Source organism: Pongo abelii, chromosome 9 (genome assembly GCF_028885655.2).
Source record: "Pongo abelii isolate AG06213 chromosome 9, NHGRI_mPonAbe1-v2.0_pri, whole genome shotgun sequence".
NCBI classification, from domain to species: domain Eukaryota; kingdom Metazoa; phylum Chordata; class Mammalia; order Primates; family Hominidae; genus Pongo; species Pongo abelii.
The window spans coordinates 79,683,721-79,710,960 of NC_071994.2; the positions used below are offsets into that span (position 1 = coordinate 79,683,721).

The 27,240-nt window shown below is 41.4% G+C and overlaps 1 protein-coding gene across 2 annotated transcripts; it reads right to left on the minus strand.

Moving 5' to 3' along the window:
- Positions 1-633: 633 nt before the first annotated feature.
- Positions 634-23,791, minus strand: CLNS1A (chloride nucleotide-sensitive channel 1A). Of its 2 annotated transcripts, none has more exon segments than NM_001132968.1 (7): positions 634-1,184; positions 5,259-5,348; positions 8,169-8,342; positions 10,648-10,755; positions 11,395-11,496; positions 15,757-15,893; positions 23,570-23,769. In NM_001132968.1, coding segments are annotated over 6 exon segments (714 nt in total). In that variant the 5' UTR covers positions 23,695-23,769; the 3' UTR covers positions 634-1,184; positions 5,259-5,280.
- Positions 23,792-27,240: the final 3,449 nt, after the last annotated feature.

The following is a 27,240-nucleotide window of genomic DNA, read 5'->3' on the forward strand; positions in this document are numbered from 1 at the left end:
TAAGAATATTATAATACATAATGAACTCAGCACAGTGGCTGGTACAGAGGTCTCTGTAAATTTTAGTTTCCATTTCAAGTGGCTGTTTTACTTGCCTATTGTTAACAGACTCAGAAATTCTGAGAGTCTGGTTAGAAAAAGGAAAATTAGTTTTTCTTCAGTCTACCTTGCAAGATAAGGGAAACAAAGTGACAGTGCTGAAATGAACACTGGGCTGAGTGGTACCAAACATCAATTTAGTCACTAATTAGCCATGTGATTCTGGTAAGAAGGTTAGCTTGTATAACCTTATTTTTAAGGACACATAATGATATCAAAAGTCCAAGTATAAATCAGTAATTACAAATCAGCCTTATAATACCCAGGTATCTATGAAAACTAAAAATTGAGAGTTGATAAATATAAGAAATTACTGCTAATCTAAAAGGAAGTGGCAGAAATCCCCTGAAATGTGTTAAATCTTTGCCTTACTAAATACTTGCCAGAAGCTATGACTATATTTTCTTATTAATTTCATGTTCATCTTCTCAACAAGTAAACAAAAATAAAGCCAACAAAATTCTCATATTTGCCAGCATTATTTTTTTAAAAAACATTTCTCATTAATGGTTTTAGTCAAGAATGAGAGCAAAGTAATATAGAAAACCTAGGTTTATTTGTTAAGCTATTACAAAAACAAAACAATTACCATTTGAAGTACTTTGAGGACTTCATCCCAGACTCACTTGTTCTGTTACAGAAACTAACCTAAAAGGCTGGAAATTAAAGGATACAACCTAAGAGGTTGTAACAGCAGACTGGTAAAACATGGCGAAGGGAGCTCTCTCTTTCCCCCGCAGTCTACCTACACCAAGCTCCTGTGCATTTTCACCACATAGGTCTGCTAGCTTACAAGTGATGCACACAGTCAAGGTAGGAATTATAGGCTTACTCAGAGGGTACCCAGACACAGAAAGCTTCAGGGTAAATAATAAACTACAAATACCCTCTTGGTTAAGTTAATTCATCAAGTTAATAAAGGTCATATTATCTATCTTCTGCTGGTGACAGCTTGTTGTCTCAGTACAGTCTGTCTCAAGAAAGAACTGGTTCAGGTTGGGTTTTGGAAAAGGAAAAAGACTTTCATTAACTTCACTCCAGAGTGGAAGAGGCACCAAGTTCTCTCCTACTGTTAGGAGCAGAATCTGAAAAACAAAAGGTTTACAGCGTTTACAATAGTAATAATAATAATAGCTACTATTTATTGAATGCCTAGTCACGAGTGCCAGAGGACTTAGGTACATTTTATCTCAGCCTCTACAACAACCCTGCAAGGTAGGTATTATCCTCCTCATTTTACAGATGGGGGAAGTGAGGATTAAATAAGTTATATGCCTTGTCCAAAGGTGTACACAAGTATGTGGCAGAGTTGTGATTCCACCAGTAATGTGCTGTCTCCACCCCACCTCATGCATTGAGAAGTCCTAGTTCCATTATCCTGAAATTATTAACGGTTGCATAAACTACTCTTAATTATTTATTCCTTATTCATTCTTTTAAAGCATGTACAATTTTAAATGATTAAAAATTTACACAGCCAGGTGTGGTGGCTCACGCCTGTAATCCCAGCATTTTGGGAGGCCAAGGTGGGCGGATCACCTGAGGTCAGGAATTTGAGACCAGCCTGGCCAACATGGTGAAACCCCGTCCCTACTAAAAATACAAAATTAGGGCCGGGCGCGGTGGCTCACACCTGTAATCCCAGCACTTTGGGAGGCCGAGGCAGGCAGATAACCTGAGGTCGGGAGTTCAAGACCAGCCTGACCAAACATGGAGAAACCCCGTCTCTACTAAAATTACAAAATTAGCCGGGCATGGTGGCACATGCCTGTAATCCCAGCTACTTGAGAGGATGAGGCAGGAGAATCGCTTGAACCCGGGGGGCGGAGGATTCGGTGAGCCGAGATTGCACCATTGCACTCCAGCCTGGGCAACAAGAGTGAAACTCCATCTCAAAAAAAAAAAAATTAGCCGGGTGTGGTGGTGGGCACCTGTAATCCCAGCTATTCAGGAGGCTGAGGCAGGAGAATTGCTTGAACTCAGGAGGCAGAGGTTGCAACGAACCAAGATTGCGCCACTGCACACCAGCCTAGGCAACAGAGCGAGACTCCCGTGTCAAAAAAAAAAAAAAATATATACAGACATTGTTCGGAATTCAGATCAATTATCCAGATGAAGAATATGTATGTTTATACATACATAATGTTTGTATACACTGTGTATGTTTATACATACATAATGTTTGTATACACTGTGTATGTTTATACATACATAATGTTTGTATACATTGTGTATGTTTATACATACATGTTTGTATACATTGTGTATGTTTATACATACATGTTTGTATACATTGTGTATGTTTATACATACATAACGTTTGTATACATTGTGTATGTTTATACATACATAACGTTTGTATACATTGTGTATGTTTATACATACATAACGTTTGTATACATTGTGTATGTTTATACATACATAACGTTTGTATACATTGTGTATGTTTATACATACGTTTGTATACATTGTGTATGTTTATACATACATAACGTTTGTATACATTGTGTATGTTTATACATACATAACGTTTGTATACATTGTGTATGTTTATACATACATAACGTTTGTATACATTGTGTATGTTTATACATACATAACGTTTGTATACATTGTGTATGTTTATACATACATAACGTTTGTATACATTGTGTATGTTTATACATACATAACGTTTGTATACATTGTGTATGTATACAACATATTATTATACATAATGTATAATATATAATTATAATGTATAATAAAATATAATATATAATATAATATATATTATATAACATAACATATATTTATATAATATGTTATATGTATTATATAATATATATTATGTTATATAAATATATTATATAATATATATTATGTTATATAAATATATTATATAATATATATTATGTTATATAAATATATTATATAATATATTTATATATTATATATTATGTTATATAAATATATTATATAATATATTTATATATTATATATTATGTTATATATTATATAAATATATTATATATTATATATTATATACTTATATATAATATATAATATATTTATATATATTATATATTATATACAAGATATATATTATATAATGTATAATATATATTTATATATAATGTATAATATATATTATTATATATAATGTATAATAATAATATACATATTATTATACATAATGTTTATACATTATAAACAGAGTGCGGTGGCTCATGCCTGTAATCCCAGCACTTTGAGAGGCCGAGGCAGGCGGATCACGAGGTCAAAAGATCAAGACCATCCTGGCCAATATGGTGAAACCCTCTCTCTACTAAAATTACAAAAATTAGCCAGGCGTGGTGGCACGCGTCTGTAGTTCCAGCTACTTGGGAGACTGAGGTAGGAGAATCGCTTGAACCCAGAAGGCAGAGGTTGCAGTGAGCCAAGATCACACCACTGCACTCCAGCCTGGGCGACAGAGCGAGATTCCATCTCAAAAAAAAAAAAAAAAAAAAGAAAAGAAAAAAAACATTATGAATAAAATAATTCTCTGCCTCTGAGCTCTAGGATAAAATTAACAGAAAACAAAGCTCATTAAAAAGTTTGTGGCTATTTCACCATTAAAAAGAATCCTAAGAATTCTTGCCAAGGACTGCAGTGACATCCCATTTGTTTAACCGTTAGTGACATACCAAATGAGTTTCTCATGATTCTGATTAATAATAGAGTGGCCGATGTTCTCTGTATAGTCTATTCTTCAAAAGAAATATGTGAAAGCCCGAAGACCCAAAAATCTGTTTTTTAATTGCAATAAAACAGTTACTAAACAAGTATCACTGAACTGAAAAAATTAATATGCTATAATGTGATGAGAAATAAGGAAAGAAGACTTAAGTTGATACCAAAGGATTTCCCATGAAGTAGAACAGTGAAGTTACTGACAATTGGAACTGTGAGAGCTAAAAATCAAAGTTAACAGAGCTCCAGTAACGTGAACACATGATTTTAACAGAGAAGACATTGCTAATTTTAGACTGTATGGCTACCACTGACAAAAGTAAATGTGGAAATTAAAATTAAGTATTTAAGGGAAAATATAAATCATAGAACTCTAAGAGGTTATTTTCTGATAGTTCCACTGGCAGGATGTGAGAAGAAAGCAGAGGTCCAGTATCACAATTCATGGTCAGTGTAAGAAGCAACGTTATATAGTTTTCACAATGGCAGTAACTTGGAAGCTAACTGGAACTTTAAAAGGCTGGTTTCTGAAATGAAATAGGACAGGGGTAAAGGAATTAAAACTTGTAACTGGAGAAAAGCCAATGATTACAGAACTAGGTTTAGAACTAAAATCTGTATCAGAAGAAAAGAGAAGGAATTCTGAAATATTTATCATTGCAGGGAATAACAAAGGATCTTATAACTTAACTGGATGACTGACAGTGGTAGCAGAGTAAAGTCAAAACATATAAATCTTACCATGCTATTACTATATGCTTTAGTAAAATAAAAGGAGGCTAGCAAGAGCATCTCAAAGACTGGAGGATAGCCAGTATTCAGGAAAACAATGCTATAAGGTAGGAGGAAGTTGTAGTGGGGAAACAGGGGCAGCAATTTAACAACAGCTTATAAAGGACTACTACAATTACTAGTTCTAGCTCTGTACGATATGAACATGACCTTCAGTTATTATCTAACATATAGTTGAAATACTTAGGCTGGCAAAGGACAATATATTTCTCAAAATAATGGAGTAGCAAATAAATTGTCAGGAACAATCTGAGGTTTAAAAGAAGAAAAATTTTTTTAAAGAAGGAAAAAGAAATAGGCCAGATACAGTGGCTCACAGCTGTAATCCCAGTACTTTTGGATGCCGAGGAGGGAGAATCATTTGAGGCCAGGAGTTTGAGACCAGCCTGGGCAACATGTGAGACCTTGTCTCTACGAAAAATTTTAAAATAAGCTGGGTGTGGTAGCATGTGCCTATAGTCCCAGCTATTTGGGAGGGTGAGGCAGGTGGATTGCTTGAGTTCAAGGCTGTAGTGAGCTAGGATCATGCCACTGCACTCTAGCCTGGGTGACAGAGTAAGACCCTGTCTCAAAAAAGAATAAAAAAAAAGTAGAAAGTAATCATTTCATATGATTTTCATGTTCAGCGACAAGGGAGAAAATGAACTACTCACCTTAAACTTGCATAAATCATTTTCAGTGATCAACATCTGCATCCTCAAACTGTCCAGCAACTGTTGGTGTGGTATCCACCTCCATCCCATCTAAACAAAAAAATTAATTACTAAGCAATCCCTATGAACACTTCAGACAGGTAGATTCAACTTATAACTTCTACCAGAAGGAAGCTAGTGCCCTCTGCTGGTAAGAATTGCTTTTTCCTCCTTTTGGAAAAGTCTGAAGAGACAAACTGAGAAAGAAAATGCTACCTGGGGATTTAGGCCACATCAAAATCAGTCTGCGACACTAACTGTGTAAATTCTCAACATCAATACTAAAATAACTCTATGTAGGAACTTTCAAATGCAGTATCAATTGTTCACCCTTTACAGATCTAAGTATTTACTGTTAGGCTTTTTAAGGTCTACAGCCCTATCCTCACAAAGCTTACAACATAATTCAGGAGAAAAGACAAAAATCAGTACAGCAAGCTTTTTGCTTATTTCCCTGTTTTTGTCATCTCATTAAATAAAAGGTGCGGAGGGAACAAGATTAAAAAAACAAGAGCCCTGATATGGTTTGGCTGTGTCCCTACCCAAATCTCATCTTGAATTCCCACGTGTTGTGGGAGGGACCTGGTGGGAGGTAACTGAATTATGGGGGCAGGTCTTTCCCGTGCTGTTCTCATAATAATGAGTAAGTTTCATTATATCTGATGGTTATACAAGGGGGAGTTTCCCTGCAAAAGCTCTTTTTGCTTGCTGCCTTCCATGTAAGATGTGACTTGCTCCTCCTTGTCTTCCACCACGATTGTGATGTTTCCCCAGCCATATGGAACTGTAAGTCCAATGAAACCTCTTTCTTTTGCTAATTGCCCAGTCTTGAGTATGTATTTATCAGCTGTGTGAAAACAGACTAATACAAGCCCCATGGAAAGAGTTGTCTTGGCCAGGCACAGTGGCTCACGCCTGTAATCCCAGCACTTTGGGAGGCTAAGGTGGGTGGATCACTTGAGGTCAGGAGTTTGAGACCAGCCTGGCCAACATGGCGAAATCTCTACTAAAAATACAAAAAAAAAAAAAAAAAAAAATTACCCGGGCATGGTGGCAGGTGCTCATAATCCCAGCTACTCGGGAGGCTGAGGCAGGAGAATGGCTTGAACCAGGAAGGCAGAGACCAAGGCAGGCAGATCACCTGAGGTCAGGAGTTAGAGACCAGCCTGGCCAACATGGTGAAAGCCCACCTCTACTAAAAATACAAAAATTAGCCAGGCATGGTGGCGCATGCCTGTAATCCCAACTACTCGGGAGGCTGAGGCAGAAAAATCTCTTAAACCCAGGATGTGGAGGTTGAAGTAAGCCAAGATCATGCCACTGCACTCCAGCCTGGGCAACAGAGTGAGACTCCGTCTTAAATAAATAAATAAATAAATAAGACAGAATCATGGCCGGGTGCAGTGGCTCACACCTGTAATCCCAACACTTTGGGAGGCTGAGGCGGGTGGATCACCTGAGGTCAGGAGTTCGAGACCAGCCTGGCCAATATGGTGAAACCCCGTCTCTACAAAAATACAAAAATTAGTTGGGCATGACAGTAGTGGGTAATCCCAGCTACTCAGGAGGCTGAGGTGGGAGAATCACTTGAACCTGGGAGGCAGAGGTTGCAGTAAGCCGAGGTCACGCTATTGTACTACGGCCTGGACGACAGAGCAAGACTCTGTCTCAAACACACACACACACACACAATCAGTGTATACACACACACAAAAGGACACAAGACTGAAAGGATATGCAACAGAAAATTAATAGTAAATGCCTCTCAGAATTATATTTATTTTTTTCTACCTCTTCTTTGCCTGTGCATACTTTAAGCCAACATGGTGGAACCTTGTCTGTACTAAAAATCTAAAAATACAAAAATTAGCTGGGAGTGGTGGCAGGCGCCAGTAACCCCAGCTATTCGGGAAGCTGAGGCAGGAGAATCACTTGAACCCAGGAGGCGGAGGTTGTAGTGAGCCAAGATCATGCCATTGCACTCCAGCCTCGGCAACAAGAGCAAAACTCCGTCTTAAAAAAAAAAAAGAAGGGTGTGATAGTTAAATTCATGCATCAACTTGGCTAGCCAACGGTGTCCAGATAGTTGGTCAAACATTATTCTAGATGTTTCTGTGGAGGTTATTTTTTAGATGAGATTAGCCTTATAAACTGTTGAAAACTGGATGAAGGAGATTACCCTGCATAGTGTGGTGGGTCTCATTTAATCAGCTGGAGGCCTCAATAGGAAAAAGACTCACCTCCCCTGAGCAAGAAGAAATTCTGCCAACAGAACTTCTGAGGCAGCAGAATGCAACATCAACTCTTCTCTGGGTCTCCAGTCTGCCGGCTTACCCTGCAGATTTTGGACTTGCCAGCCTTCAGTCACGTGGGCCCATTTCTTAAAATCTCTCTCTTGCTTTGGTGGGTGTGTGTATACCTGAAGAGATGCCTGAATTGACAGCCCTCAGAGATAACCTATCATGGACTTCTAGCCTCCAAAACTATGAGACAATAAAATTCTATTGTTTGAGCCACCCAGCCTGTATGACACTTTGTTATAATAGCCCTAGCAAACTAACACACAGACGCAACAGTAAATTAATAGTGGATATCTCTCAGTTAGAATTACACTTGTTTCTTTTTCACTTCTACTTTGCCTGCGCACATTAAAAAATTTTTTTTGACTATGAACAAAGACTATTTTGGTAATGAGGAAACAAAATCACTAAAAACAAATGACATAAGCATTCCCATACTATATAATTCTGTATCTGCTTCCCATACTATAGTCAATTCTTTCTCTTAGTTATTAAAAGAACTTCTATTGACTATCCATAACTTATTGCCCAAGTGCTCATCTGACTGTTCACACTGCAAAAGGACACTCACCTTCATAATCTCTTATTGAATCTTCTGTCCTGACCCCAGCCATATTATACTGGCTGCTCACAGACTGAGAAAGCATTCCTTCTAATCTCTCCAGTGTGGCTTGGCCTTCTGCTGTTAGATGGGATAATCCTTCTTCATAGGTGTAAAATGTAGGGATGTCCCCCTGTCCTTGTTCTAAACAAACAGAAAACTTTAAAGTTTAAATATAACAATTAGAAAAAACAAAATGGAATCAATAATGTATCTGCTGCCAGCCTGGCCAACATGGTGAGACCCTATCTTTACTAAAAATACAAAAATTAGCCAGGCGTGGTGGCATGTGCCTGTGGTCCCAGCTACTCAGGAGGCTGAGGCAGGAGAATCACTTGAACCCCAGAGGTGGAGGTTGCAGTGAGCCGAGATCACGCCATTGTACTCCAGCCTGGGCAAAAGAGCAAGACCTTGTCTTGGAAAAAAAAAAAAAAGAATCTGCTGAAGACAACATACAGTCCAAATAGGCTTCCAGGAAGATACTTTTCAACATTTATTTATACACATATATAGGCTACTGCTGAAGACAGAAATACAAGGAAGATGTCCCTACTCTCTAGGGTTATTAAAAGGGATAACAAGCCAGTAAACAGCAATTCCCAAAGAATCCCATGTCCAGGGACTAGAAAAAAAAAAGTGTGTTGCTAAGGTCAGAGAGTCCTACATTATCCTGAGGTGGGAATTTTACAAGTGAGCACAAATTAATTTGATATTAATTTGTATAATGAAGATGTTTTCTGATTAAAAAACATGCTCCTTTCTTAAAAAAAATCAGGGCCAGGTGCAGTGGCTGACGTTTGTAATCTCAGCACTTTGAGAAGCCGAGGTGGGAGGACTGCTTGAGCCCAGGAGTTCAAGATCAGCCTGGGCAACATAGTAAGACTTCATCTCTCCAAAAAAATGTTTTTTTTAATTAGCCAGGCACAGTGGTGTGCACCTGTAGTCTCAGCTAATCAGGAGACTGGGGTGGGACAGCTTTGGTCTAGTAGCTCAAGGCTGCAGTGGGTGGAGATGGTACCACTGTATTCCAGCCTGGGCAACAGAGCTAGACCCTTTTTAAAAAAAAAAAAAAAATTAGAAATTCTGGAATATACAAAAAGGATAAAAAATTTTAAATCACTCAAAAATCTCAGAAAGATAAGGATATTTTTGGATATATTTAGGTATGTGATGGAGAATCCTGGAAATGTGTTTATCTCAGGCCAGGAAGTGGGTACATATGAAGGAATGTGCTTTGGATACCCAGATTGGTGTACATAAGACCAGTAGGGAAAAGAAAAGAGAAGAGCAGGTACTTCAAGCTATAAAGACTCTTATCACACTAGTGACTGCATTCTGGTCTGCGGGAGGCAATCGGAAAGAGCTCTTAAATAAATGAAGTATGGTTCTGAGAAAAAGAAATGACCTTGGCAGTGAGCTGTTTGAAGGAATATGTTAAATAAAGATGCAGGCCAGGCCCGGTGGCTCATGCCTGTAATCCCAGCATTCTGGGAGGCCAAGGCCAGAGGATTGCTTGGGCCCAGGGGTTGGAGACCAGCTTGGGCAATATGGCAAAGCCCAGTCTCTATTAAAAATACACAAAAATTAGCCAGGCATGGTGGCGCAAGCCTGTAGTCCCAGCTACTCAGGAGGCTGAGCTGGGAGAATCATTTGAGCCCAGCAGGCAGAGGTTGCAGTGAGCAGAAATCACACCACTGCACACCAGCCTGGGCATCAGAGTGAGACCCTGTTGCAAAATAATAATAGTAATAATAAAACAATATAAATGATCCAGGTTCTCAAGGTGTAGAGAGAGAAGCTTGTTCTCTGGGGGCAGCTGCCTCAGCTTAAAAGACTTTCCTGACCATCCACTTTCCTATCTACCATTTTCTTTCCTTCCATATGCTCTACTTATCCATTCTTCCCTCTAACAATCTTTATTTCTTACTCTCAAAAATTTGTCTGTTGCAAAGGGCTTTGGCATAAAGTGTTCTATCGTGTCATTCTATTTTAATAATAATCTTACCGGCCAGGCACAGTGGCTCACACCTGTAATCCCAGCACTTTGGGAGGCCAAGGCAGGCGGATCACCTGAGGTCAGGAGTTCAAGACCAGCCTGACCAACATGGAGAAACCCCGTCTCTACTAAAAATACAAAATTAGCCTGGCGTGGTGGCGCATGCCTGTAATCCCAGCTACTTGGAAGGCTGAGACAGAAGAATCGCTTGAACCTAGGAGGCGGAGGTTGCGGTGAGCCGAGACCACACCATTGCACTCCAGCCTGGGCAACAAAAGCGAAAACTCCATCTCAAAAATAATAATAACAATAATAATAATAATAATAATCTTACCATACTGCATACTTTACAGTCATATAAAGAACTATAATCCTCTACCCTTAATACAAATAAATGCTTAAAATGAAACACTAAACAAACAAAAAAACCACTTTAAAATCCATTTCACTAACCATGTGCTTCCACATCATATTCTTCTCCATCGTAGTCATCTGAATCCTCATCCTCAGGATCGGGATGCAAGGCCTGGCATTCACACATTGCAGTGAACATTGCCTCCACTGAACAAGGAAATTAAACTGTAACCAATCTTTTTTTGTAATAAAAATAACTATCAGTGCAAATAAATTTAATGGGTACACAAAAGGCCACAGTATTTACAAAACCTGCCAAATTGTAAGATCAATCTTGAAAGCGGTTGAAGCAAAGGACAAGTCATAAAATAAGAGTTCATTATGAGAGACTATTGCGATCTCTTCATGGCTCGTGGGATTTTCCAAGAAAAAAGGGTCAGAGTCCTGGTAAGACTGCTGGCATCAGGGTGAAGGGTGAAGACTGCTCTCAGCTGATAGGTCTCTTTCCAGCCATTCTGAGATCTTCCACTTTAAAACTGACATAACTCCTCTGCCATCCAGCAGGTGAGATTAAGTCAACAACACCAATCAGTAAAACTAACCAGAGTCCACTCACAAAATATACCCAGATGACAGAGTGTCTACAATATTCTCACTACATTCACAACCTTTGATATTAATAGGTATTTGGTCCTTAATGATATTACCAATGCTAAAATGAAGAAAAAGCAATAGAATGGAGGTAATGGTGGTAAAGGTAAGAGGTGTGTGTGTGTGTATGTGTGTGTGTTAACTGGGAATGCTTGGTATGTAAAAGGGGAAGAATCAATACTGTAGAACACTCACACGCTGATTTATCACTAGGCACAAATCTAAATTCAGTAATAGGTTCAACATCATCATCACTGTCTTCCTCTTCTTCATCAGCAACAGGTTCTTTTGATTCTTCTAGAAAATAAAAATACCCTTTTAATGTCATTATTTGACTTTAAAAAAATGAAGCGTATTGAAAATCTGAATATCGCAATTCAATTTTAATTTCCAATTATGGTTGACAAATTTATTTCTAATTATGGTTGAAAAATCCTGATTATCCAGTGAGCATCCTAGAAAAGCCTTGCCTCGAACTCCTGACCTCGAGATCCACCCACCTTGGCCTCCCAAAGTGCTTCCTCCACGCCCCACTGGGAATGAATTTTTAAGGTTATTTTTAAGATAATCTAATCTCATCAACAATGAGTTAAGGGTCATCTTTTTTTTTCTGAGACTGGGACTTGTTTTGTTGCCCAGACTGGACACCCTTGCCCTCTCAGGCTCAAGCGATCCTCCCACCTCATCCTACCAAGCAGCTAAGACCAGGCACTTGCCACCACACTCTGCTAATTTTTGTTTTTTTGAGATGGGGTCTTACGATGTTGCCCAGGCTGGTCTCAAACTCCTGGGCTCAAGTGATCCTCCTGTCTTGGCCATTCAAAATGCTGGGATTGTGGCTGGGCACGGTGGCTCACGCCTCTAATCCCAGCACTTTGGGAGGCCGAGGTGGGCAGATCACGAGGTCAGGAGTTTGAGACCAGCCTGGCCAACATGGTGAAACCTCCTCTCTACTAAAAATACAAAAATTAGCCAGGCGTGGTGGCAGGCGCCTATAATCCCAGCTACTCGGGAGGTTGAGGCAGGAGAATCATTTGAACCCGGGAGGTGGAGGTTGCAGTGAGCCAAGATCACAGCATCGCACTCCAGCCTAGGTGACAGGGTGAGACTCCATCACAAAAAAAAAATGCTGGGATTACAGATGTGAGCCACTGTGCCCGGTCCTGATGGTCATTTTTTTTTTTTTGAGACGGAGTCTCGCTCTGTCGCCCAGGCTGGACTGCAGTGGCGCCATCTCGGCTCACTACAAGCTCTGCCTCCCGGGTTCACCCCATTCTCCTGCCTCAGCCTCCTGAGTAGCTGGGACTACAGGCGCCCGCCACCACACCCGGCAAATTTTTTTGTATTTTTTTTAGTAGAGACGGGGTTTCACCGTGTTAACCAGAATGGTCTTGATCTCCTGACCTCGTGATCCGCCCGTCTCGGCCTCCCAAAGTGCTGGGATTACAGGTGTGAGCCACCGTGCCCAGCCCTGATGGTCATTTTTATTTATTTATTTTTTTTGAGACAAAGTCTCACTCTGTCGCCCAGGCTGGAGTGCAGTGGCGCGATCTAGGCTCACTACAAGCTCCACCTCCCGGGTCTGCTTACGCCATCCGCCTCAGCCTCCCGAGTAGCTGGGACTACAGGTGCCCGCCACCAGGCCAGCTAATTTTTTGTATTTTCAGTAGAGACGGGGTTTCACCGTGTTAGTCAGGATGGTCTCGATCTTCTGACCTCATGATCCACCCGCCTCGGCCTCCCAAAGTGCTGGGATTACAGGCATGAGCCACCGCGCCCGGCCCTGATGGTCATTTTTAAAGAGACTTACAGAGGTATGCCAAAGAGAAAAAAAAAAAAAAAAAAAAAAACTTGGAGCTTGGAGAATCAGAACGCAAAGAACAAAGGCTGGGAAAATATGATTCAAGCACATGTAATTTATGAGAGGAGTTTAAGATAAAAAGAACTGGAGGGCCAGGCAAGGTGGCTTATGCCTGTAATCCCAGCACTTTGGGAGGCTGAGGTGGGTGGATCATGAGGTCAGGAGATGGAGGGCATCCTGGCCAACACAGTGAAACCCCGTCTCTACTAAAATACAAAAAAAAAAAAAAATCAGCGGTGCGTGGTGGTGGGGACCTGTAGTCCCAGCTACTCGGGAGGCTGAGGCAGGGGAATCGCTTGAACCCAGGAGGCGGAGGTTGCAGTGAGACGAGATCGCGTCACTGCACTCCAGCCTGGTGACAGAGCAAGACTCCGTCTCAAAAAAAAAAAAGGAACTGGAGAATTAGTGAAATAAATGTGACCCAGGAAGATACTAATTTCTAGTAAGATAGGAAATCCTGCATATCTTACTAAGAAAGGATTAATCATAATCATATCAATTACAACCAATCATATAGATTCTGTATGATTATAGAGCACATATTTAAAACACACACCCTAAAACCTACTGAACTGCTTTTTCCTAGTTTAGGACTCAGAGCATTTGCATTTTAAACAAGCTTCCCACGTATTTCTAACGTGTACCCATTAGTCTTGAGTTTGGGAACCAGAGACTAATATATTCGCTTAACTTTTTGGATGAAATTCAGGCTCAGAGAAATGCAAATGACTTGCCTAGCAAGTTAATGACAGTTTTTACTTTTTTTTCTTTTTTTCAACAGTTTTGCTCTGTTGTCCAGGCTGGAGTGCAGTAGCGCAATCTCAGCTCACTGCAACCTCCACCTCCTGGATTCAAGCGATTCTCATGTCTCAGCCTCCCGAGTAGCTGGGATTACAGGCACCCGCCACCATGCCCAGCTAATTTTTGTATTTTTAGTAGAGACAGCGTTTCACCACGTTGGCCAGGATGGTCTCGATCTCTTGACCTTGTGATCTGCCCACCTTGGCCTCCCAAAGTGCTGGGATTACAGGTGTGAGCCACTGTGCCACCCCAGCCTAATGACAGAGTTTTCTTATGCAATGTGCTTTTGCCCTTAGGCTAGTATTTATTAAATGCTATTTCCTAAGCCTTTCTCTTGGCATGTACTTTTCCCACCTCCAATGCCCGTCACTATTTAGGGCCATTTCACACCAGCATCTGGAGTTGACTGACAAGAGTAAGGGTTCACATTTCTGCAAATGAATTAATGCTTTAAACTAAACATGACACATAATATTCTTGGTTATAAAATCATAGTTGCATTTACTTAGATGGAGAGTAAATTTTGTGCCAAATGCCTTATTAGGAAGTCTTACTACACTACTACACCCCAAGGTTAACAGCCTTTTACTTTTCCTCATCCTCTTTTTCAAACTTCACTAGATTTTTAAATGTCTTTGAACCTTTTCCAATGGCAAGAATTTGAAATCTTATAACAAAAATATTTTCAGATAGCTGAATCAGTCATTACCACTTAATGAGGCAGGGCTTGCCAAAAGTCCTAAGAATTACTAAATAGTGTCACAACTGAATATAAATGATCATATTATATCTGGAACCATATTAAAATCCCAATTTGAAAAAGCAATAGCCTTATAGGTAACTTCATAGGATTGTCTCTTACACACTACTTCAAAGAAAAGCAACCCGTTATTTTAAACATGAGCATCTTCACTAGATTTTTACAAGTTTTTGCAATTATCCCAAAGCAAAACTTGAGAATCTTTATATTCTACAGTTTCTCAACCTTGGCACTACTGACATTTGGATGGAATAATTCTTTGTTGTGGGGGACCATCTGTGCATAGCAGAATATTTAGTATAATAACAGCATCCTTGGCATCTAACTGCTAGACGCCAATAATACCCTTCCTCTTTCAACCAAAATGTCACTGCCAAATGTGGGGGAATGGTGAGGTTGGTGGAGGCCCATGGAAAATATATCCTCCCTACAACCACTGAGACCCACTATTGTAACAAAACAAAACAGTTCTATCTTAAATTATGAGAAGCACAGGGTATACTGATCCAAGCCCCTAACGGTGCATTTTAAAAAGAGAAAGACAGAATAAACAGTGAAACTTTAGAGGAAAAGCTAGAAATACATATCCATAATAAATGAAGAATTCTAAGTGTAAATATAGAGAAATATATACAGACACACATGAACATCCATTACGAAAACTTCAAGTGTCCAAGTTGCTGTGCTGAAATTTTGCTTAATAAACTACTACCCAAAATGAGTCAACGGCCTCAATGTTACATTGATTATTATCAAAGACTCTTTTTTTTTTCTTTTTTTTTTTCAGACGGAGACTCGCTTTGTCGCCCAGGCTGGAGTGCAGTGGCACGATCTTGGCTCACTACAAGCTCCGCCTCCCAGGTTCACGCCATTCTCCTGCCTCAGCCTCCCAAGTAGCTGGGACTACAGGCGCCCGTCACCACACCCAGCTAATTTTTTGTATTTTTTAGTAGAGACGGGGTTTCACTGTATTAGCCAAGATGGTCTCGATCTCCTAACCTCGTGATCCACCCGCCTCGGCCTCCCAGAGTGCTGGGATTACAGGCGTGAGCCACCACGCCCGGCCTCAAAGACTCTTTTTTAAAACATAATTTGCTATCAAAGGAGGCATTAGATTAAATTACACCATACATACCTTCAAATTTGGCATTCACCATAACATACAAATGCTCTCCTAGACAGTCACTTCGGTCCCTGGATAATGCATGTAAACTAATGGTGGGGTATTCCAGTGAGAATCCTAATCCAGAGCCATCTAACCAAGACAGGCGGCTGAAAAACATGTTTTAAGTAGATTATTTTTAGAAAGTAAATCCTCATGTAAGACCACAAAGTATATAAAAGTTCAGCTTGGACACCTTTATGCATATAAATAAATTCAAGTTTACTTTTTTAGAAACATTCATAAAATAAGAAAATTCAGTAGTGGAAACTGAGTTTTCTTTAAGATCAATTATGTTATGGTCTCTTTCCCTCTAGCTATAAATTCAAACAGACTTGAAATTCCATTTTCCTCAATCACATGTATGTTTCTATGACTTTCATGCTTACTCTTTTTTGGTATGTCTTCAAATACCCTCTTTGCTTTTGCAAATCCTCCCCTCTTCCATGAGGCCTCCCTTCAACTACACCAGTCCATAAAGATCTCCTATTTTTCTGATTTGCAAATTTTAGCACTTAACTCTGTGGTAATGAGTCTTATATGTGCCCTTATGGAATGTGAACTATTGGACAGCAGAACTTGTCACATTCCTTTATTTAACATTCTTCAAAACCGTTAACAAAGAGCTCAGGAGTTAAGTATGCAATAAATCCTTGGTAATCATGCATTTCTCCATGAATCCTACACTAAAAGACATATACAAGAAATGGCTGTAATCACACTCACCGCAAGTCAGGAAATAATTATTACCTTGAGAGACAGATTCTCTGAAGCCTTTCATTTATTCAATGTCTTTAAGAGAAAACCACAGAAAAGCTAGGTCTAGTTTTCCCTCAAATGTGGTCAAATGCAAATATTTTATTGGTGTAACAAAGGAAACACATCACCAAAATCAGTATGTTGAGCTTTCAGTAGAGGCTAGCTAATTTTCTGATAATACTTCATCCATCTGGAGCTGTACCACTTAGCAGAAAAAAAGTAAAAAATCCTGAAGAAGTCAAAAAAAAAATGTTAATGCAATATAGTGGTTGCCTAGGGCTAGAAGGAAATAGGGAATGTCTGCTAATGGGTACCAGGTTCTTTTTGGGGTGAAGAAAATATTCTAAAATTGTGGTGATAATTGCACAATTCTGTAAACAGACTAAAAACTACTGAATTGTATGTTTAAATGGTTAAACTGTATGCTATATTAATTATTTTTAAAAGTTAATGAAGTAAGACCCCTGTATCATTCTATATTCTGTACAATTTTAACAAGCCTGGCTATCTAATTTCTAACCAAGCAAAAACAAAAATAAAACAGGAGAACCTAGGACTGCCTTGGGCAGGAACAATGACAGTGTGACAGTATGACATCACTCATGTTCAGTGGAAGGAGAGGATGAACTTTATACCTCAGTTCCCCTAAATGAAATCAATGTCTAACCACATGACCCTTAGTTACCAAAAGCATTACCAAAAACAAAGGCAGACTATTAGATTGTGGTGATAACTGTATAACTCTGTAAATATACTAAAACTTATGTAATTGTATACTTTTTTTTTTTTTTTTTGAGACGGAGTCTCGGTCTGTCGCCCAGGCTGGAGTACAGTGGCCCGATCTCGGCTCACTGCAAGCTCCGCCTCCTGGGTTCACGTCATTCTCTTGCCTCAGCCTCCCGAGTAGCTGGGACTACAGGCGCCCACCACCATGCCCGGCTAATTTTTTGTATTTTTAGTAGAGACGGGGTTCCACCGTGTTAGCCAGGATGGTCTGGATCTCCTGACCTCGTGATCCACCCACCTCGGCCTCCCAAAGCTCTGGGATTACAGGCGTGAGCCACCACACCCTGCCTGTAATTGTATACTTTCAAAAGGCAAAAGTAAGAATATATGCACTGTCATGTGGAAAGATTTCCATCCAACATTCTTATTAAAAAAAAAGGAAAACTAGGAAGCTTATAAGTGATAAATCTTTGTTTTTTTGAGATGAAGTCTCGCTCTGTCACCCAGGCTGGAGTGCAGTAGCATGATCTTGGCTCACTGCAATCTCCACCTCCAGGGTTCAGGCGATTCTCCTGCCTCAGCCTCCCAAGTAGCTGGGATTACAGGCGTGTGACACCACGCCTCGCTAATTTTTGTATTTTTAGTAGAGATGGGGTTTTGCCATGACGGCCAGGCTGGTCTCAAACTCCCGACCTCAGGTGATCTGCCACCTCGGCCTCCCAAAGTGCCAGGATTACAGGCATGAGCCACTGCGCCTGGCCTAAAAGTGATAAATCTTAAAGAGCTAAAAGTGATAAAACCTCTACAAATTGTTTTCTAGAACAACTCATTCCTACTGGTTCCAAAGAAACATTGTATTATGTAATGAGGTTATGTGCTGTATGCATCTTTCCGCCCACTGCTTTCCTCTTAATGTGGAGATGAAATAATGCCCAAGTATCACGAGTCCCCTACAAAAGCTATATTATTTTAAAGCAAATAAACTGCCCTTTGCTGATCTCAAAAATTTTCTGGCGTTATCACAATTCAGAAAGAAACATTCCAAATTTGGGTGTCCAAAATAATTTCAAATATCCAGAGCCATAAAACTTGAATGACTCAATGAGGACATGGAAAAACTGAAACCTAAACATAGAATGAGTGCCTATCAAATTATGGCCTTTACTTTTAAAAGCCATAATAATAACTTTGTAATTCCTTACTAGTGCAGAGAGAATACAAATGTGCCTCTGCACAGCATTTGCTATGGAACTCTCATAATCTTTTACATGAACTGGGATTATGCATTCTATAAGACAGAAGCCAAGTTCCACACTTAAGAACACTTATTCTAATCGTTAAATTCTTTTTTTTAAATAAAAAAAGAAAAGAAACCCTAGGTTTCTGTATTTTACTTTTTCAGATTTACAAATGCAAATCATATATTAATATTCACAGATACTTTTTAATGGGAAAACAACTTACTTTCAACGACTTATTTTTTCCAACAGCATGTTAAAAAAGATTTGACATTATAGGCCGAGCGTGGTGGCTCAGGCCTATAATTTTGGGAGCATTTTGGGAGGCCGAGGTGGATGGATCACCTGAGGTCAGGAATTCCAGACCAGCCTACCAACATGGCGAAACCCTGTCTCTATTAAAAATACGAAAATTAGCTGGGTGTGGTGGCAGGCACCTGTAAGCCCAGCTACTTGGGAGGCTGAGGCAGGAGAATTGGTTGAATCCAGGAGGCGGAGGTTGCAGTGAACCAAGATCACGCTACCACACTGTAGCCTGGGCAACAGGGGGAGACTCCATCCCAAAAAAAAAAAAAAAAAAAAAAGGGATTTGACAGTACATTCATTTAATCTGGCAATTTTAATTTGAACAAATAACTATTAACAACAAATTAAATCCTATTGCACATGAATTATTTTTTGTACCACCACCAGATTTTCTAATTCTAGCAGAGGCCACGATGAAATAGGCCAGACACACTGCCATTAAAGTTTGCTGGAATGATTGTAATAAATCTACTCAAAGTATTCAAGTTCTAACTTTCAAGGTGCTGTAGAGAAACATAAAAGATTTCACTGTATCATCTAAAAATATAACTGTTTTGTCTGATCATTAAATTCTGATTTGCATTTACTCTTTGTATATATTCTAGAAGAAATCCTTCTAAAACATTTAATTAATCATACCCAGTTCCAAAGAAACCATGAGTCAAAAGGGAAAGACAAGAAGAATTAGAAACCAAGTAAACATGTAGAGAAAATGTTTTGCTGAATTCAAATGCTTTTGCACAAGTATGGTCAGTGTCCTTTATTCCCAGCATGGGATGAAAAACAGGACAGGAAGCTAAGAGAGGTCTTGAATTTGGGTTAACTTAATTATTTGGTTTAAGATTAATTTTGGAATGAGATACAAAAAAAAATTTGTTTAAATTACCTAATTTTAATTTGATTACCTATTTTATTTTACCTGTTTTAAACTGTCTATTTTATATTATTCATGCCTCTGTATCTTCCTTATTTGGATAAAAATTCAACTTCCTGGCCAGGTGCAGTGGCTAACACCTATAATCCCAGCATCTTGGGAGGCCGAGGCAGATGAGTCATCTGAGGTCGGGAGTTTGAGACAAGTCTGACCAACATGGAGAAATCCCGTCTCTGCTAAAAATACAAAATTAGCCAGGCATGGTGGCGCATGCCTGTAATCCCAGCTACTCGGGAGGGTGAGGCAAAAGAATAGCTTGAACTCGGGAGGCGGAGGTTGCGGTGAGCCAAGATTGCACCATTGCATTCCAGCCTGGGCAACAAGAGTGAAACTTCATCTCAAAAAAAAAAAAAAAAATTCAACTTCCTATAAAAAACTAAGCTCTGAAATAAGCCGGAGATTCTAAATCTTTCAACACAAATCTGAGAGACTAAACCAAGTCCAGCCAAACCTAATCTGTTGCTGTCCCTCTCTGCCTCAAACTAAATAGTTTCACCAAAGCCTAAAGGTTATAAGCCAAATTCATGAACATGACTCTCTCCTTCTCCAGCTTTGTTATCTCTGGGCATTCTCCCTCACTCCCTCAGATGAAGAACTGCTGGACTGTATATATATGTACACAGTATGTGTGTGTATTTATACCCCTTTTTTTGTATTTATGTTTCACACACACAAAAAATTATTTTGGCCGGGCACGGTGGCTCATGCCTGTAATCCCAGCACTTTGGGAGGCTGAGGTGTGTGGATCATGAGGTCAGGAGTTTGAGACCAGCCTGGCCAACATGGTGAAACCCCGTCTCTACTGAAAATACAAAAATTAGCTGGGCATGGTGGAGCACATCTGTAGTCCCAGCTACTCAGGAGGCTGAGGCAGGAGAATCGCTTGAACCCGGGAGGCGGAGCTTGCAGTGAGCCAAGGTTGCGCCACTGCATTCCAGCCTGGGCGACAGAACAAGACTCTGTCTCAAAAAAAAAAAAAAAAATCTTAAAGGAGAAACATAAGAGATTTGTTTGTGAAAAGCTGAAACAAATAATGTTTACTTTTTTTAAGAGACAAGGTTTCACTCTGTCACCCAGGCTGGAATGCAGTGGTGTGATCACAGCTCACCGCAGCCTCAACTTCCCAGGCTCAAGTAATCCTCCCACCTCAGCCCCCCATAGTAGCTGCGACTACAGGCACGTGCAACCACGACCAGCTAATTTTTGCATTTTTTGCATTCTTTGCAGAGGTGGGGTTTTGTCATGTTGTCCAGGCTGGTCAAGAACTCCTGGACTTAAGCGTATCTGCTCACCTTGGCCTTCCGAAGTGCTGCAATTACAGGCATAAGCCACCTTGCCCAGGCTAAGAATTTTTTAAAAGCTGATAACTTAAAAAGAGTTATACTTCCTTAGTATGAGAATTGTATTGTGGTTATACAAACAAGATAATGTCCCTGTTCTTCTGAACAGGAAGTGGAAAACATGTCTACAATTCTCAAATGGCTCAGAAAAAAAAGAAAAACAGAGACATAAACATGGCAAAATGTTAACTAATAAATCTTTGTGAAGGGTGTATGGGTAGTAGTAACACTTACAACTTTTCTTTAGGTTTGAAATTTTTCTTTTTTTTTTGAGACAGTCTCACTCTGTCGCCCAGGCTGGAGTACAATGGCATCATCTCGGCTTACTACAACCTCCACCTCTCGGGTTCAAGCGATTCTCCTGCCTCGGCCTCCCAAGTAGCTGGCATTACAGGTGCATGTCACCACACCCGGCTAATTTTTGTATTTTAGTAGAGACGGGGTTTCACATTGTTGGCCAGGCTGGTCTTGAACTCCTGTCATCAGGTGATCCACCCGCCTCAGCCTCCCAAAGTGCTGGTATTACAAGCGTGAGCCACCGCACTGGATCTTAGGTTTGAAATTTTTCTAAATGCAAAAACCAACACAGGACTGTCCCTCATAAGGAGTTATAATATTGAAAGAAGCGTCAACATACAGAAATGTCATGAATAAAAAAGGAATGCCTGGGAACTAGGAATGTATCTGTGCTCCATCTTCCACCACTTCTAAGAAACTGCTTTCCCCAATTATCAAAGATTTCTTTGTCAATACTCAATATATGCTCTTCACACTTGGTTTTGACTGCTCCTTCCTTCTTTCTCAAGTCTCTTCTTCCATGACCCACCCGTAGGCGTATCCCTAGGGTTCTACACTTGGTCCTCTTCTCTTCTGAGATAGCTAATCCATTTCCATGAGTATACACTAACACTTTAACGACCTCCAAACATCTCTCTTTAATACCACTTTCCCAAGACACACATTCTTTTTTTTTTTTTTTTTTTTTTTTTTTTTTTGAGACAGGGTCTCTCTGTCACACAGGCTGGAGTGCAGGGGCACAATCACGGCTCACTGCAGCCTCGACCTCCTGGGCTCAGGTGATCCTACCACCTCAGTTTCCTGAGTAGCTAGGACTACAGGCCGCCACCATGCCTGGTTAATTTTTGTATTTTTTTGTAGAGACTGGGTTTCGCCATGTTGCCCAGGCTGATCTCAAACTCCTGGGCTCAAGCGATCCGCCTGCCTCAGCCTCCCAAAGTGCTGGGATTACAGGTGTGAGCCACCGCTCCCGGCCCAACACACACTCATATGTACAACTACTCCACACATGTCCTGACCAAACTCATTATCTGCCTCTCACCTCAATCTTGCTTTTCCTCCCATCCATATGTCCTATCTCAGTTTCTGGCCTGAAGCCTAAACCTTGCTCAATGTCTAAATTTCCCTTTAAAGCAGAGGTTCTTTACAGTTTTTGTGCTCTGGATTCTGTGGTAGGCAGAATTTTGGCCCCCACGACCTTCACTTTCTGGTGTCATGCGGGTGAATATGTTATATTACACAGTAAAAGGGACTTCACAAACGTAATTAAGGTTACCAGTCGACAGTAACACAGGGAGATTATCCTGGATTTTACAGGTGGTTCCAAAGTAATCACATGAGCTCTTAAAAGTAGAGAATTTTCTCTGGCTGTAGACAAGTGATGGAGCAAAAGGGGAAGCAACACATATCTGAAGGGCAGGAAAGATTCAATGTGTCATTACAGGCTTCAAAATAAAGAGAACTGCATGTCAAGGAAACAGGGACCTCAGTTCTACAACCACAATATTTACGGTAGATCTATCTGACTGTCAAAATACAGAAGTGCTCCAGGTGGCCAAATAAAAGGGCAATTCCTTCCAGGACCCCAAAACGGGAGTCTGGTCCCTCTGCATATGACCCCTGTCTGTGTCGAGTTAAGGGTGTTCCTCTCCTTACTATACCTACAGAAGAAAATCTATATTGTGTAACCAAACTTTAAAAGTCTTCCACAGTCGGCTCTGAAACTACGTATCCCACAGAGGGGAACATCTCCTGCATCTGTTCATCCGGAAAGACAGGCACACTTCAGACCCTTAAAACCAGACCGTGCGTTAAGGGCAACGCACGCGCCAGACCTCCAGTAAACAGGCGAGTAAAAAAAAAAAAAAGAAAGAAAGAAAGAAAAGAAGAAGAAAGAAAGAGAGAAAGAGAGAGAGAGAAAAAGAAAGAGGAAAAAAAGGAAAAAAAAAAGCATAATCCATGAGGGGAAATTCCGGCCGGAGAAAACAGAGAATGGAAGACTCCGGAGGAGTACTAGAAAAATCGAGCCTTCCACCCGGTACAGGTATCCCTGCAGCGTCTCGGGCACGAGCCCCCGCTCCCAGCAGGCCTCCAGGCCGCCCCTTGCCCGGCTCCTTTGCACCGCTTGCTCCAGCAAGGAGGAGGGCGGCGCGCAGGAGGCCGGCGCTGGGGACCAGGAACCCTACCTCTCAGCGATGTAAAGGGTACCAGTGCCGAGGCCCTTCCCGTTCAGCACAGCCTCAGTGTCTGGCTGCTGCCGCAGGAGCCCCTCCGCCGGCCCAGGCGGCGGGAAACTTTTGAGGAAGCTCATAGCAGCAGAGAGTGCGGCAACACAGGCCCTGAGGGAGTTGGAGCACAGCAATGCGTGCACCACACCACCCGCCCTGGAAGAGGCAGTCACCCCGGAAGAACAACTTAGTCCGCCCCGGAATCTGAACGCCGTCGACCATAGAGATGAGACATTCTAGGAAAAGCGGCGGAGGTCGGCTAAGACCGTGTGGAGTTTGACCGGGCAACACCCCTCCTCTTCTTCCTCGCCATTTCTGAGGCTTTGGGCTTCCCACTGAAGGTTCTGTGGGAAGTCCCTCAAGATTGTCACAGTGAAACCACCACTGCAAAATTATAACTGAGACACTGAAAGCGATCTGACCTACCCAAATCCATGTTGTTTCTAACCTCCAAACTGTCCTTGTTCATTCCTGGATATAGGCTGAACTAACTTTGGGAGGAACTTAGTTTACAGTTTGAAGTTTAAAACAAAGATGATGACAGCCTTTTCCCAAAACAAACTTCCTTCTTGCCTGGGGACTGGACTGCCTTTGTAGGACTAACAAATCAGCCACAGGATTAGAAATTATGGTTTAGATTAGAAATTACAGCTGCAGGCTACAAGATTCTGACCCTCCCTAAACTGCACCTAAGATCGGTGCTTGAGATATGTTGCAGACCCTGCACTTGACGGATCAGCTGGCACCACCAGATGGATAAACTGGATATGTGATTTTGTGCCCCCTCCCCCCCAACCCAGGAACTGACTCAGCGCAAGAGGACAGCTTCAACTCCCTGTGATTTCATCTCCCACCCAACCAATCAGCACTCTTCACTCACTGGCCTTCCCCAACCTGCCAAATTATCCTTAAAAACTTTGATCCCTGGCTGGGTGCGGTGGCTCACGCCTGTAATCCCAGCACTTTGGGAGGCCGAGGCGGGCGGATCACGAGGTCAGGAGATCAAGACCATTCTGGCTAACACGGTGAAACCCCGTCTCTACTAAAAATACAAAAAATTAGCCGGGTGTGGTGGCAGGCGCCTGTGGTCCCAGCTACTCAGGAGGCTGAGGCAGGAGAATGGCGTGAACCCCGGGAGGCAGAGCTTGCAGTGAGCCGAGATCGGGCCACTGCACTCCAACCTGGGCGACAGAGCGAGACTCCGTCTCAAAAAAAAACTTTGATCCCTGAATGCTCTGGGAAACTGATTTGAGTAAAAATAAAACTCTAGGCCGGGTGCAGTGGCTCATGCTTGTAATCCCAGCAATTTGGGAGGCCGAGGCGGGCAGATCACGAGGTCAGGAGATCGAGACCAGCCTGGCTAACACCGTGAAACCCCGTCTCTACTAAAAATACAAAAACAAAATTATCCGGGCGTGGTGGCAGGTGCCTGTAGTCCCAGCTACTCGGGAGGTTGAAGAGGGAGAATGGCGTGAACCCGAGAGGCTTGCTTGCAGTGAGCCGAGATCGCGCCATGGCACTCCAGCCTGGGCGACAGAGCGAGACTCCGTCTCAAAACAACAACAACAACAAACTCTAGTCTCCTGCACAGCGGCTCTGCGTGAATTACTGTTTTTCTATTACAATTTCCGTCTTGATAAATCAGTTCTGTGTAGGCAACAGGCAAGGTGAACCCATTGGGCCATTACAGCAGCAACCCTGTTACAACCCTGTAACCCAGTTACATACAACCCTGTTGTAACTGCCCAGTGGGTTCACCGTGCCTGCTGCTTAGACAGAGCCTGTTTATCAAGACAGGGGAATTGCAATAGAGAAAGTAATATACCGGTCGCAGTGGCTCACGCCTGTAATCCCAGCATTTTGGAGGCTGAGGCGGGCGGATCACCGGAGGTTGGAAATTCGCATGGAGAAACCCCGTCTCTACTAAAAATGCACAATTAGCCTGGCGTGGTGGCGCATGCCTGTAATCCTAGCTACTCGGGAGGCTGAGGCAGGAGAATTGCTTGAACCCGGGAGGCGGAGGTTGCGGTGAGCCGAGATCACGCCATTACACTCCAGCCTGGGCAACAAGAGCGAAACACTGTCTCAAAAACAAAACAAAACAAAAAAAAAAACAGAGAGAGAAAGACTAATACATGGAGTCCCTTGCCAAAGGATGCATAGGACATAGAGACCACTCATCTGGAGCTCAGAAGTCTCCCAACTCGGTTATGATGTTCTCATCTGGCCACCCCGTCCCCATCTCCTGGGACAGTTCACATCTTAGGTCTACACAATCATGTAGCATACATCAATCTAGGTCCTTATACTGCCCTAGTGCACAAGCCACGTCCCCATGTGTCAGGTGGGCAGATAAGTATAAAGGGTTAATAAGGGCAGGGTGAAGAGCTAGCTACATCAGTAAGGAGCTGGGGCACTGACTGGAAAGGAATTAATCCACCAAAATTGCAATTGATGTTTTCTTTCTTCGTTAGGCACTAAAGAGTATAGTAGTAAGAGGAAGAAAGACTTCCAAAATCGTCATAATGGTAGCTAAAGTTAACGAGTGTTCTGTGCCAGGCTGTCTTCCAGGCACTTTACCTGCACTTTGCTTGCATCATCTCTTCATTTACTCTTTGCAAGTTTGTGAAGTTACTATTATTGACCCACTTTACAGATGAGAGACCTGAGGCATTAAACTCAAGAGCAATAATTTGGCCATGATAGAACAAGTGAAATTCAAGTAAATCCTCTTGTAAACTCAGTATGGTAATACCTTTGCAGTAGGACTGCTGAGGCTGGAGGACAGGATATGTGGGGTAGTTTTGTTTTGATCTTCTCAACAGTTAGGGTGGCATTAAATTTTTAACGTGTTTGAGATCAGCCTGGGCAACATAGTGAGACCCCCATCTCTACCAAAAAATAAATAAATAAATTAGCCCAGCTTGGTGGCATGTGCCTGTGATTCCAGCTACTTGGGAGGCTGAGGTGAGAGGATCATTTGAGCCTCAGAAGTGGAGGCTACAGTGAGCCATGATTGTGCCACTGCACTCTAGCCTGGGCGGCAGAACAAGACTCCATCTCAAAAAAATTTTTTTTCCTTTAATGTAGACTAGTTTGTTGGTAGTGTTAAAGTGAATTAAATATGGGCTGAGGAGGGCTCTGTACTTCTATATTTGAGTCCTTGTGGACGCACTGTAACCTAAGTTAATAGGGAGATAACTTTGAAAACCTAACTTAGGAGTATTCACCTGTAACAATAGCTGAGCCTTGGCCAATCCCAGCAGCCATACTTCAACAACTCATACACTGTTGAGTGTTCAAACTGTGCTCAAATAAGGCAGATGCCAACCTGTAACCAACCCAACTGTTTCTGTACCTCACTTCCAATTCTTGTACGTCACTTCTCTTTTTTTTTTGTCTATAAATTTGTTGTGACCATGAGGCATCCCTGGAATCTCTCTGAATCTGCTGTGATTCTGGGGGATGCTTGATTTGCAAATTATTCATTGCTCAATTAAACTCCTTGAAATTTAATTCTGCTGAAGTTTTTCTTTTAATAGATGGTGTCAGAAGTGGGATCTGAAGTAGAGCTTGTAACGATCCCCAGGAGTGCTGAGTGAACAAGCAAGTTACCTGCAGAATCCACT